This window comes from Pagrus pagrus (genome assembly GCF_965226575.1).
Source record: "Pagrus pagrus genome assembly, chromosome: 22".
Lineage (NCBI taxonomy): Eukaryota > Metazoa > Chordata > Actinopteri > Spariformes > Sparidae > Pagrus > Pagrus pagrus.
The window spans coordinates 14065178-14080277 of record NC_140204.1 but is presented as its reverse complement, the minus strand read 5'-3'; the positions used below and the strand labels follow the sequence as shown (position 1 = coordinate 14080277).

Here is a 15100-nt window from a genome sequence, read left to right as displayed (position 1 = left end):
ACAGTTTTTTTTTGACTGCTTGTTTTCTTGCCCCATCAGACTTGTCACCCTGTTCCCAGATCACATAAATTACTTCAGAGAGTACAGTGTCATCTGAACTGATAAGACATGATGGCAAAAAGTATAAAAACATTTTTCCTTTAAGCAGAGAGTTACAGGCTCCTTTAGGGAGCATATTTGGTGATACATGGCCTAAACTGACGACTCCTCCCATGTCGGCTGTCAGCTGTGGTGTGAGACTGAGGCCAGGATGAGCCCCCCAGAGTCTTTATAATGTACATCTGTAGTGGAAGCAGTCAGGTCCGGTGAGGAAGATTTGTGTTCTTGTGTGTAGGAGGGCCTGAGAGGATGAAGATAAAGGAAGGGATGTGTGCTTACATCTGTGTGTACTGCACGTGCAGTACATAAAATACATAAACTACAGTGTATTTTCCATCCAGTGTAAAGCACCAGAACTGTAAACTACTTGACCCTGGCATGTGTCCAAACAAGAGGGCCATGCTGAAGAGCTACCATTACTCTGGTGCTATCCATTCCCCTCTCCCCTTCCTTTTATTTTAATGAGAGCACAATTAATAAGGAAATGGAACGGCTTCCCAAAGGAGGCTGGTTCCTCCACAATGGAAGCCTTCTTTTGTCAATGGCTGTATTGAATTCCCCTACAAGGCCACTGGGCCATACTGAAGGCCATCTCCAGTATCGCCCCCCACCACCACCTCCCTTTTGCTCGCTCCCTTTCTCTCTTATCCTCAAGGTCTCATGGGCTAATCTGTGCCACAGTATCATTTGATCCCCCACCCCTCACCCCCACCCCTCTGCTCCAAATGCAGACTTTACAATACTTCATATTGATTCGCTGAGATGAAATCACCATTTACTGTGCATGCTTGGTTTGTTCAATGACAGAGCTGAGGGACGAGGGAGCTGGGTCACACACCATCTTGCCGATAATTGGCCCGCTGTGGTGGACTTGAGTTTGAGGGAAATGGTATCAGATCTTTAGTATCCTTTGTTTGTGTATGGACACATTCAAGTTCAACCTGATAGCTCGAGTGATACGTAAGAAAAAGAAATCAAAAGGAACAATAACTAATTAATCCTTTGCCCCTTCTGTTTCTCAATTATTCCTTCTTTTGGTCAAATAAAGGTTGTACCGCTTCACTCCATCTTCTCAATTGTACTTAAGAAGGCAGTTCTCTAATACCCTTGATTGCTCCAGCAACAGCGACAATGCTTCACACACTAAACAAAACAAGACTATTTATTTCAAGATTAGCCAGCAGTGTGCAAATGAAAGTAGAGAACTAGTTGTTTAGGTGCTCTGAACCAGCAACAGCACTTCACTGTTTGCTGCTGTGTAGCGATCAAGCCACATTGAAATAAGCTGTCGTAGGCATGCACAGGCTGTCAGAGCTTCCCTGGACATATGATCTGCATGTCTCAGTGTCAATGAACAATGCCAAAAACACTACAATGACATCAACAGTCCCGCTGATGTGAAAGATGGATGGACACAGATAGAGCTAGCTAACTAGATTGCTAGCTAGATATATAGAGTAGGAGTGAAGATCAACCAATTCTGAAAACCGATAAAAGAATCAGAGGTTAATACATATTCACAGTTCCGACCCAAAGTCTCTGCGACATTCAGAAAAAGTGTTGATGAGGCTGTCAACAACCTTTCTAAGTAACTCTTCTCTGCACTCTCCTGCTATCTGGCTACGTTCCCTCACCACATACCTGTCACATACCTGGACACATCCCTGGGCGACCTGGTAGTCCACTGGACAACCAGAGGGATGAAGGGAGGTCAATGGACTATGGTGGATTATTTATTCAATCACACCACAAAAGAGACGAGAATTGGCTAGCTAGAGTGCTTTTTCCTGACTGTATGTTCAGAGGTTGTCAGCAAAGGAGCCGATACAGCAGATTGTGAGCTGTAGTTTCCCCGGTAAACACACCGACATATTTTTCTGTTGCAGCTGGGCTAGTTAACAGACCAGTAGCAGGGTAGCCAAGCTTCGGTATTTGAAATAGAAACAAAGGAATTAAGTTTCGCCTAATTTTAACTGATCAAAAAAGTAAAGCTTTCACAGCTGTTTCAGATTGTATCAGATGGGCTTTGCACCGCAGTATATCATAGCATTACAAACTCAGCTGTGATCTTGGACCTAGACATGCATCTGAGAAGGAGGGACGCACATCATTAACAGATAGCCCCACAGCTTCTCTCCCACACAGAAAAGCAGAAAAAACATACACAAAAGATCTAATTATCAATGCATTTAAGTAGCAACATGTGCTTTAAAAGGCGGAGATCGTAATCTAAATAATTAGCAAACACGCATACAGTCAAGCCTTGAGGCAAACGTCATATGCTGCCGCAGTAACAATTCATCATGTGGGTGGGCAAGGGGACTTGACAGCCTCACTCACACACCCTCATACTGTCGACCATGATTGTGAAAGCCTTATGGTGGGAACAGAGCTTAGGGCGCCTATCCTACAAAGCTGATACATTTGCATATACAGCGCTATAGTGTCTTACATTGCAACATGCAATCATCTGCCCAGTCTTTCAGCACCTACTGCGTCATCAGAATGCAAATATGTCACATGTGCAAACAGCTACATGCATGTGTTGGATTTATATTTTACAGGCGAGGGATAAAAAGCATATGTCGCTCGTATAGATTTCACCGCGTGGCTCGGGAAGGAAAAAGTAATTAATTTCACGAACTGAGTAAAGCAAGGGTCGCCGCATTGTCTCTCTGCGTGGTTTCTGTTTGCCCTTCCTGCTCCTCACATTCCGCCCACACCCCAAATTACTGCCTGACCCCTGCTGTTCCGCAGTGTGGGAAACCCTGTGGTATCGCACGCCCACCATTTTTGCCCTGTGAGCTGGTCTGTGGGGTTACTAAGCGATTCTCTCTCCGCTGCGCCAGACACCACAAACATATACATGCACTACGCACGCGCGCCCATTATGCAGGCCTAATGTAAACCAGCATCCACTGCCACTTGACCTTGCTGTCAATATCTGTCCTCATTAAACACCATTCGGCCAGCTGCAAGTCCACTTTAAATGGCATCATTCAGCGCTTACCAAATTATGCCTGTGTAACTGGGCTGAATGAATGGGGAGTCGGGCTCATTTATTTGGAAGATATACACAGGTCCCACTGTGGACACCTATAAAACATGCAGAGGTATTTAACCCCACCCTGCCATTCTTAATGTTGCTGTCATTCATTCCTCTTCGGTTGCAAGTTCTGACAGCAATTTGGCAATGTCAAGCATTCGCTACGGAAGCCACGGGCAGCAAAGGCCATTCTTTTATTCCCCATATCAAGCAGGTATTGATTTTTCACTCATTACAGAAGAACATAAAAAGGGAAGGGGATTTCTGAGCACCATGCCAAATGCCACACAAAATGTTACTGGGGATATCAGGGAAGTGAGAACTGGAACGGAATACAAAAAAAGTGGATTTTTAAAAGCAGTTTATTTACTTTAAATTCGAGTAATTACTTTCATTTAACGTCTCGTGTCCTGACAACAAGAGACCCGGTAAAACTGCTATACAAAAAGCAAAAAACATTAGCATTCAGAAAGAGGCTATGGAATAAGCTGGCATCCAAATGACAGCTGTGGAGGCCACCCTAAGGGTAGGTATAAAATCGAAGTAATTTTTTCCATAAGTGCAACACTATTATCTATTTTCAGGAAGCCTTGTGTGGCTTACGGGAAAAGCATAATCCATTTGCAGGAATAAAGAGAGGCAACTAAAAAAGAAGATCTGTTGAAGCATTAAACCCGAGGCGTCTTTAAGAACATCATCAAAACCGTTTTCAAAGCGATCAAACTTTTATGTGGAAGTCAAATAACAAAATGATTTAACTGTACATGCTGCCAGCGATTAATTCCTCTATCATTAGATCAAAATCTGTGGATCTCTATGCAGAACACTCCTCCAGTGCTCAATACAATAAATAAAGCTATAGACTAAACTGAATTACGTTTATCATCATGTAAGGAGCTATAATTTCATGCCTGCACAGCTCAAGTGCAGTGACCGTGCACCAGGGACGCGCTAATGTCAACGGGTACGAGCTGTGTTCCTGCCTTTCGTCTGTTTAGTGCTTTTGTGGCCTTGCCTTGACATTTATTGCGCCGGTATGTGCAGAACACTCCACATTCCAAGCTCCGGTTTGAGGGATGTTGTACGCATTATCAAACCCTCATCTAGTTCGAATGAGGCGTACTATCTTGCACAACTAGCACTGAGCTCTAACAAAATAAACACACAAACGAGGCTGGAAATAAGAGTTTTTCGCCAGAGCGGTGCGGCTCTGGGAACGGCGATGTCAAGCGGTCCACCACTTTCGGTCCGGACGGAAATATCTCAAAAGCAATTGGCTGGATTTCCACGAGACCTAGCACACACATTCATGTCCCCCTCAGGATGAATTGTAGCAACTGTTCCTCTAGTGGCATCATTGGGTCAGACTTCAATTTGTCCAAAACTTTCATTTATGTCTCAATAATTGCATAATTAATGACATTCCAAGTACAACTAGTTGGTGGTTGATGCTAATTCACAAATGTAAACATGTTAACACATTAAAATAAACATTACCTGCTAAACATTAGCATGATAGCATTGATTCGTTGAAAAAAGTGGACAGTTAAACGTTTGTATATGAACATTCAGCTATTTATTTATTTATTTATTTTGTCTTATATGATTTTAAGCCACTGTCACACAGATATAGCACACCATGTGTTTTGTATGAAGTAATTTAGCAGTTAATTTTCTTAAATGTAAATATCATGCACTCTATGCGTATGCAGAATGCACACGCACCATTTGAGCACAATATCTGGCCATAACAATGCAAAACAAAAGACGGAGACTCGGTACGCTCATATGCAAAACAGATATGAACGGCGCATAATAGGTAAGAGATCTAAAAGAACTGAATACTGACCTGAAACACTTTAAACCTGCTGTGGTAATGACAAAATAGGTTTGCTATGTGATTGTGCTTAAAATTGGAGCTCAGCCTGACACCTGCCTACCACTAGGAACCATTATTTGACTAATTTGAGATTAAGTGCCTTGTTCAACTGCACCTCACCTGCAGTTACAGTGAGGGGGGAGTCGAGATCGGCACGCACTCGAAAAAGTTCTCTTGGCTCAACTTTAAGCCTTCCACCTCCCACTCGCTTTGCACCTCATGCTGCAACATACAAAAAGGCCTGTTTTCCTCTCATTGACAATTTGGCTGTACAAAACCTACAGTCGTTAAACTTGTTTTCTTGTTTACTTTCAGCGGAGAGAAAGAGCCATCATGCGGTAATCATCCTCTTTCCTCACCTTCATACAACACAGGCACTGTTCAAAGTTTCCTTAATCTCACGTCGCATGCAAATGCATACATAATTTACAAGCTGCACCGAGGCGCTGTGTCTGCCCGTACATTATGCCGCTGCAAATAAATGATTGACATCCACCCACTCCAAAGCCCACTTATTTTCAATGCTTCAAGAGGCATCTCACAGTCACAACAAAACAGTACATGCCTCAGTAGGCTCTACAAAGAACTTTCTCCCGCTTTGAAATATGAGCTCAAATAAATCATTTGTTTAATTAATTAAGCAAATTAGGCAAATCCAGGGATGCCTTGGCGGATGGAGTCTGTGCCCTGGCACAAGGAGATTAATTAAGTGGATCGCGTACGGGAACACTGAGACTGACATTGGAGTTTAATGCTCTTGTTTGGTTAGATAAGGCTAACCTTAGCATATTGATGCGGATGGCTCTACGTGAGCAACAGAAGGTGTTTGTGAGGTGCAAGTTGGCATGGATTCAACTTTGTGCAAGCTATTGGATTTTTGTGCTTCGTCTTCTTTTCTTTATATCGAATTTACTTTTTATTTTTTATCAGAATAGCTTTCCTGTAATGTGACCCACCTGATGGTATCTGTTCACTAATCACATTGGAAAGCTAATTTTCTTCATCATTTTTTTCTATCAGGCTCCGTGTCGCCTGTCCATTTTATTCATCTTCCCTTAAAACCGGGAAGCAAAACATGAAATCATGATTTCTTTTACAAACTAGGCATAACAACATAATAAGAATACTGTATGAAAGGAAAACGCAAGATGGACATTACATGTACCTGTTTGTGGTCCATTTTGTCTTGGTCCATTTTGCAGAATTGCTACTTACCTGGCATTGTTCAGAAAGCTCAAACAAACTACAAACACACACATATGCTGAGCAGATGTGTCGGCACACATCTGCCTGGCCGTCTCATCCATCCCTCATTACGTACCTATCCCACCCCGGCAGGACGTGATCTGCTTCCTGGCTTGATGTATGCACTAGTATCTGACCATGAAAAATATGTGTCAGACTTCACGCTTTCGTCTCCTGGATTGGTCCACGGGCCGCCATCCATTATAGCCGCTATGTCTCAGATTCCATGGGGTAGTATTAAGTGGAATGAATATAAAATCCTTCCTGGAGCATTTTACGTGCACAGAAACACATGATTAATGTGCCGCTCAGGCATGGCCTGAGTGTTTGGGACGTTGCTTCTCCATTGTTATTCACTGTTACCAAAGCAATGACAAGGATGCGTTTTACTTATTTGTCAACCCACTGACTGCATCTGTGATAGAACTTTTTATTAATCTTGCAAGACTTATACTTCCACACACACACACACACACACCACAAACAAAAGGAAACTTGAAGCCGATACACGAGCAAACACACAAACAAAACACACATACGTCCGCCCACACATCCCCCCACCGCTCCTTAGGCTGCATTCTATCATTGACTATTTTCATGTCGGTGCTGTGTCACTTGTCCAGAAATATTCCTCATGTTCCTCAGATGAGAGTAAAGTGTCAGACAGCTCGGTACGTGTTGACATACAAATAAAGACAAGAAAGGACAGGACGCCGTGAAGCTCCCAATGCAGGCTCTCAGCCCACACCACATGTGCATGTGCCTGCACACAAGTGATTATTAAATGGGAATATTGGCATGTGTGTCAACAGAAAGAGTGCTATTCCCTGTGTTTGAATCCATTCATCCGTGCATGCCTGTGCCTGATTTGTGTATAGACAAAAGGGGCTATATATCCCAAAGTAGGCCAGCATCCCCTGGAGTACGCATTTCCAACACTCTCAGGGAGAAACGTGCACAATGACACCGCAGTGGATATTCCCACTGCAGCTTCCCCAGCTGCAGAACAATTCACTGGTAACATCTGGCTGTGTCCACTTATAGCATCAGGGTTGGGTTGGGTGTTAAATGATTGCGTTTTATTAATAAAACTGCCATATCATTTACTCGGGGTGTCACATCCAAAACACTCTTCTTTCAGGGCATTACTTACAGCACTAAAAGCCACCGCTACTGGATGGTTTGTCAGTTCGATGTCACCTATTCCTGCGGGATCGATGAGTGATTGATTGTTTGGGTATGAGAAACTAAACAGAATGATTGATTTAAAGGACTTTGAAGCTGTTTTTGCACGTTTCAGCCCATTTGTAACAAATCACACATGCACTGCTGTATTGCTGACCATTTTCCAAAATTGATTGATACTTTTTCCTACTTTTTCATACCATACTGACATGAGCTAAACGCAACGGCAGTCTGGAAGATAGGAAAATGGCACCATAAATCCAGAAAACTACGGTACGCATGGAAAAAGCAATACTGCACTAATGTGAAGTGTATTAGATTTGTTGTAAATGGGCTCAAACATGCTAAAACACATCTTACGCCTTTAAATAAACCACAACGGTTACAGGGTGTCTATAGCGGACACGTTTCAGCCGCATTTCACAGACATATATCTTCTTTAAACCACTTCACATCCATCCCCCGTGACACTTTCTAATTGGCTGAGGCTGGTTGTCCTCCACTAAGAGTTTATCCAGCCAAATGGAGCATCGATATGCATCTCCCTAATCCAAAGACATGCTTGAGCACTTTTGGATTCGATGGTGTTTGTGGACAATAGATTTTTATTTAGAAGGCAGCGTATACCTCTTCAAAAACATTAGAAAAACGAGAGAATCATGTCTGAAAATGCAGCTGAACGTGCGCTGAAGACTCACATGGATAGGTCAGGAGATTCTGTGTGACTGACACGTCTGTTGTACACAGCACTTTAGAGTCAATGCTAATCAAATAGAAGGTCAAGAGGTTAAAACAATAAGGCTGTCTACTATATGGTTCCTGCATGGATGGGCCTGTGTGACAGTCCTGTGTACCTTGAAGGGTCACAGCAAATCTGTGTACATTTTGTAATAAATTGTACTGGTATGCAATAGATAGGTAAATATATAGGTTTAAAGTTTGTTTGGGTATGGGCACCACGTACCTCCATCTCACCTAGCAGTTTTGTAAGATTAATACTGTATGGATTTAAAGTGGATTGCCATGTGAAATCTCTCTCGCTTTCCAACAAAACTGCAGCAATGGTCTGTATTTTCAGGTTTTTGGAACGAGGATATAACTGCTTGAAAAGATTTTTGGCAGCGGGGGACTGATATTTGAGCTGAGTGTTGTGGCCTTCTATAGCTGCAAAAATTAGGCCAATACAAGATGGAGGTTGTCAACGATCCAACACAGCATTAGCTCACCATTATCAAAACTGTCCTTTTCCATTGAACATTTGGAAGGATGCATCGTGCTGTTTATTTTGTTTTAAAGCTAGGCTAACTAGCCTCCGTAAGGAAAGAGGAAACTGGTCAGCCTGGTTTGCCAACATTAGCACTGATTTCCAGAAGACTTTCATTTTTTTTTTTTCTCTCTCAAAAACAAAGGATGTCCACCACATTATAGAGAGGAGGGGCTCTAATTAGTTTTAGTTATAGGGTCCAGTTGGCAAATGACCTGACTCACAACAACGGGGAGCCTTGTGACCTCGGGCCTCCGTATGTTACTCCAGGGTTTCAATTAAGACACGGAATTAACGCGCAGAGGCTCGTTGGGAAGCACAGATGGGACTGCGGCACATAACATCAGTCCCCAGCTGGTTAACTGCCTGTGTAGCCATTGGAATTGAAGCATTATTATGAACAAAAAAGATATTGAACCAATCAAATTACCAGTAACCACATCGTCAGTCAGATCCAAATGCTAATAGGTTTGAGAACACTAATGTCGGTTCACAAGTCAGCCAAACACCAAGGATATTTGGTGGTTTCATGGCCAAAATTATTTCTTTATTCTCGTCCGAGTTTAAAAATGCAACCCTTACTCCTTATAGTCCTTCTTTGTAGCTCTTTTGGCTGACTAATATGAAATTAGCTTCTGCATAATGTCTCTGGTCAAAAGAGCTCTCTAAAGAAGATGTATGACATGTTGCTGTCCCCTGACCTCTTTGTATTGAGCATTAAGGCAAAACTAACGAGGCAGCAAAGTAAGCGTTCATTAGCACTGCATGGCGAGCCCAGTAGTCACCGTCCTGTAAAGATATCACAGCACAAAAACTATTCAATTAGCTTCAGATCTCCCATAATGATTTTACCCATATCAAATTAACACTTATGGATCCCACTCCCCACACTTCCTACATCTAAACCTTCATTGACTGTGACCAACCACCCCATCCGCACACATACACACGCGCACTTCTACGTACAAAGAAACCACCCGACCTCCACTACTGACGTCTTTTAATCTGAATTTAAATGACTTCATTTAGTTTGTTTTTCAAACAATCCACCAAAGGCCAAAAGAGAAGCGATGCAGAGCTACAGCGGTTTCCGTTTACAGAGACAAGGGAAAAGAAAGACTTTGCAACTTAATCTTAAGATCTTAATGCGTGAAATGATAAAAGATTTTTTCTTTCTCCTCCCGCTGCTCTCGCTATCCTAAACAAGGAAGCGCCACAAAGCCAAAGCAGTGTTAATGATTCTTTGAAAGTAATTTCGGTTCATTTCCAATCGCCAGAAGAGCAAGAGACTGAGACAAGAGAAAGAGGGACAGATCTAAAAATAGGTAGGAAATCAGAGAAAGAAACAGACAGAGAGTGCAAATAAGAAAAGTGTAGAAAAAAAAAGTTTCAGGGGGTTTGGAGAGTAAAAAACTGCTAATTAGCGAGAGGAGCAAGACAGACGCCGAAGAGAAGACTGACAAAAAAAAGTCAGAGGCTTTTATTGCAGTTGTCTGACAGACTCTGGCAGTTAAATAGCAAAAGGATGAAATTTTGATACGGCCTCAAACTAGTCACAAAACACAAGGTGTGTTTTTGCACCTTCATCTGCACACATCACATAGATACAAACACTGACGCACAGGCTCTAATGAGCCAAACTCACCCAGAGCGGCTGGTGCGAAGAGGCTGGCGAGGACAAGCAAGCGTGCGGTCCACATGGCCTCCTCCTCTTACCGCCCCGCTGCTGAAGGTCCCAATTGAGGTCAGTCTTTTGCTGGCGAATGCCCGAATCGGGTGCTTCCTTTATGGCACGGTTCCCTCCACCGCGCCACTCTTCCCACAGGACCACAAGTACAGTTGCTGTTGCAGATGCTGTCGAAAATCTGTGAGAAAAAAAACAAAAAAAACAAAAACCATACGTGTTAGCTGCGCAGAAGTTTTAGGTAAATGAGTTCTTTGTTCATTTACAGGAACAATGGGCGTCTTTTCCAGTAAAGAAACACAACAGATGGATGCACCACAGCTTTATCATCCTCATGCATGGTCCTTATGGCATCGTGGGTTTCAAGTTGTCATCAAGTGACTGGGTGCAAGTTGCTCAATCTCCAGTCATCTGAACTCATACCGGGTGCGATCAACCGAACACTAAGGCGGTGCGAACCACTGAATGTATTTTGGGATTTTCTGTGGTTGTTTGCTCATCAATGTGTTAACTCCCCCACCTTACCAACAAATCACTCCCACAGAGCGACAAGGAGAGAGCGATGAAGCACACGCTGCTTTGGGATTTTGAGAACTATGCATGTGTGTGGCGCATGACTCGTGTACGTCCTTGCACGCGCATATGTGCTCCAGACCTTGTGTGTGTTACTGCAAGACCCGATGGTAACTGACATAAGAATCTCTGCGGTGTTTTCCCCTTTCCTGCGGGCATGTACCATAATTTCACAGTTTGAGTCTTTGCACCTGTGTATGTACCCGCACGGGCTAAGAAACGACTACTGTGCTCACAGGCTTCGCTCCAAAATCCCTGTCAACAAAATGCCTAAACAGCTACGCTCTGAAGGGCTGAACGAGCCGCAGCTACCCTTGACCTCCTTTAAAGCTCGTGGGAGAGCCGTCAGCGGTGCACGCCTGACACTGGATGAAGTCATCGTTGAGATAAAATTAATTGCAGACATCGTATGTGATTTACGCGCTGTTGGCTTGTGACTGCTGCAAGGTTTACACTTTTGAATGTGTGGATTTAAAGGGGCACTATGTAATTTTTTCAAGACGAAATACAAACTCAGAAGTTTATAACATTAATGAGGTAAAAACACAAAATCAGAAATATCGATCTTTTCCATAAGTGAATAAACAAGCTGTTCTCAGATGAAATAAGGTCCCCAGCTAGAATGGTGGCAGGGTCCGCCAAATAAAAAACAAAGTAAAACAGGATGAAACTGTGTTGTCCTTTAAGGTCAGTTTGTTTATTTATTTAATCATGAAAACAAAGAGAGTTTATTTGTTTTGTTTGTTTATTTAAGCATAAAAGTGATTCAAATGTATTCCCAAAAAACTACATAGTGCCCCTTTAAAAAGAAAACAGCGTGCAGAAGTTTGCAACTCCACATCCCACAAGTGAAGGACGACTCAAACAGAAAAACACTGTCAGATGAGGAGAATTTTTCCTCCATCTATATTCTGATGAGATTATCCCCATCAAACCCGTATCATGATATTAAGGTTAAGTCTGCTTTAATGATTAGGCAATCCAAACCCCTCTATTATCCACTATCAACCATGATCTGCAGCAGAAATATAATCTCTGCAAAATGATACAAGCCAAAGAGCGCACACACAACGCTTATCCTTGCACATTAGGCATTCCGCACTGAGTTTAATATTGCAGGCGGTTAATTCCATTGTGGGATGCCAGAAAATCTGGTTACAAAAGGTCAAAACGTTAGCACTGCATCAAAGGACAAGCCACTGGGGGAAGCTGACTGACATCAAGATCTCAAATTATACCAACACTACATGTTAAATACACCTCCATCCTTTTTATCAGCCATTCCAGCATGTGAAGTTATGCGCGCTGAATTCTTTGGTGGCAGCGGCATTTCCCCCATCTCGAAAACTCTCGAGCTCTTAATCCCCTGTTTCGAAAAAAATCCTACATTAGAGTAATCAGATTTTTCTTCTCTTTTGAGCAGATATTAATGGGTTTAAGAGAAGGGCAGCAAGCCTATCATGAGACTCTGCATAAACAGACCATTTGGGCAATATTAGGAGGTTAAGGTCGGGGTGCTCATCAGTAAAGTCTTGGCAGGAGGCCATGAGCGAACAAAACTAGAGCCTTAAAAACTTGTCTGAACCACACATGATATATCGTTGACTTCATTCCTTGTATATATATTTATACATATGGTGACAGGCCTTTAAAGACATTAAAATAGCAGTGTAAGGGAGTGTATTTGATCAAAGAAATATCCTTGTGAGTAAACAGCACTTTTAATAAAACACTCTGACAGCTGCAGGAGAGCTGAATTAAATACATTATGACATCAAATGAGATACTTTGACTCCTTTGACAAAAAATATATATCATTCCAGGAGTAATCACATTCAAACACATTGTCCAAGAGGCAAATTGGACCTGAAGTTTATATTGTAGGACAAGTTTGAAATAAGTGGCAGACAAACGGACTAAAAGGAGGCACAACAATGTTGAAATATACTGTATATATATCAAACAAGACATTCTATCATCCATTCATGGAAGGATTGTTGGCATATGGGTTTTGTTTTGCAAGTTGGCACCCCCACTGTCACAAAAAAAAAAAAAATGAGAGAGATCAGGAAGTAGCGGGAGATGGAGGCTGTGAAGACAATGAGAATATATAGTCGGCAAGTAATGTGTATGTGTGAGAGTGAGACTCCAATGCGCCATATCTCACAGCGCAACCGTTAAAGCAGAAACTACTTGCACAGGTGTTACTTGGAAATTATCACATAAAAAGAAAAACACTTCGCTATCACAGTTGTTAATTTGTTCTCACAAAAAAAACACACGCAAAAAAAAAAAACTAAACGTGTGGGCTTAGGTACAGGGACCACAAAAAAAGAACAGAAAATGCATATTTATGAGAGGGGCTTGGACCCTGTTCAATGCTGAAAAAAAGAAAAAAAAAGAGGAAGTTAAGAAAGAAAAAAAAGACAGAGCAGTAGTCCGGCATTGCCAACTCGTCTTGTATTCCAGAAGGAGCCTTATGATACATTATGGTGCTGACGTTTCAAGGGTACTTGTTCTGAGGGGGATTTAGTATAACTCCCTTAGATAAGCTGGCCAACATTTAGCGGGCCCAGCAGCAGCGACCGCGGCTTCTGTTCTCAGCCACATCAAGGAGACTTCTTCATTACTGCCTCGCGGTTTCCTGCAACCTTTTTTCTAATCAGCGATGATGTTGTTTTTTTTTGTTATTTTAGCAATCCTGCGCGTGCCAACGGGGCCCAGATGAAACCTGACAGATTTAATTAATTGACTTTTCTATCTAGTTAAAGCAAAAAGGAGCCGGGTGATATAGAAGGTAACGTCAGTAGTTAAACACGGGGGGTGGGGGGGGGGATATGTTGTCTCGCAGCAATCATGTGACTCGGAGAAAGAGACAAATGGGAGGCAAAGAGCGTTGAGGGAAATGGAAGCTATTAGCTCGATCCAAAATTAAGTCTGCATTCAAAGAGCTTGTGAGTAATAGAGACAAAAAAATGCCAAACATATAGGATTTTTTTTCATACATGTGCTACAAGTTCAAATATAAATTCATTATTCACGCGTGGCGATGCTGGAGATGACAAAAACACCTTTCTGGAGAGGTGTTGAAGATGCCTGCATTAATATGAAAAGAAGATGTTTGGCTTCGCTGATTTACTACTAAACACCTCCCGCTACAGTATGTTGACACTGATAACGCTCCTGTGCTCCTCGGATTGGGTGAGAGTCAAACGTGTTATGTTGCAATTAGGTACGATGTGTGACTGTGCTATGTCAATGACACAACACCTGAAATACAAACCTCTGGAGGGCCAAGCTGGAGACCTAAATACATTCTACCTGAAAAACACCATATACATGGCCTTTTTTTCGCACTGCCTGCTACAGTGTAATTTCTCTCATGGAAAATTGTTGGAGGCCATTTTATATATTTTATATCAGCCTGGCCAGCCTGTAAATAGGCTTCCTTTTCTTTCTTTCTTTCTTTCTTTCTTTCTTTCTTTCTTTCTACCGAGTGCTCTACTGAGAGTTTGCCAGGAGTGAAATACAGTACGCCATTTGTTTTACATGCTTTTTACATATACTTTTCATACTTAAATACACAACTAGTAGTTTACATATGAGTCACTGTCTCTCCACTGTGATTGCCGAGCAGCATCGCTGAGCCCTGATCCATTCTGAAAAGATATGAAGATGTTTTAGAAGAACGAGGGGTCATTAAAAAAAAATTCCTGATATATCAACTGAAGTGCGTGAAATCCTAATAATTCAATTTGCTGGCTACAGCTTGTTAAACGTAAGGATTTGCTGCTGTTCTTTGTCACTTATGATAGCAAATGAAGAGGCTTTAGGTTTTGGACTGTTGGCTGGACAAATGAGTCAAGTTGTGATGAGCAGTTTTCACAGTTTTGACGTTTTATAGACTAAAATCGATAATGAAAACAATCATAGTTGCAACCCTACCATTGCTTATTGATTTGTAACACTGCCCACAATACAACCACATTTATTAAACAGGTAGATAACCCAAAAAACAGCCTAGTTTCTACTGCCTCACTCTGTATTTAATTATATTGCCCGATCATACCTGCAGCTATTTGCCAGTAAGTTTTCAGTATTACACTTTTCTGACCAACAGTCCAA

At 42.1% G+C, this 15100-nt stretch overlaps 1 protein-coding gene across 15 annotated transcripts in view; it reads right to left on the bottom strand.

Annotated features, from left to right (window-relative positions):
- The window catches only part of LOC311252061 (adhesion G protein-coupled receptor L3), a 221860-nt gene that overhangs the window by 138723 nt on the left and 68037 nt on the right, over positions 1 to 15100 (bottom strand). For all 15 annotated transcript variants that reach the window (XM_084344861.1, XM_084344863.1, XM_084344862.1 and 12 more), the window contains one exon: positions 10364 to 10583. In XM_084344861.1, the coding sequence (XP_084200987.1) occupies positions 10364 to 10418 (55 nt within the window). In that variant the 5' untranslated portion in view covers positions 10419 to 10583. The remainder of the gene's footprint in view (positions 1 to 10363; positions 10584 to 15100) is intronic.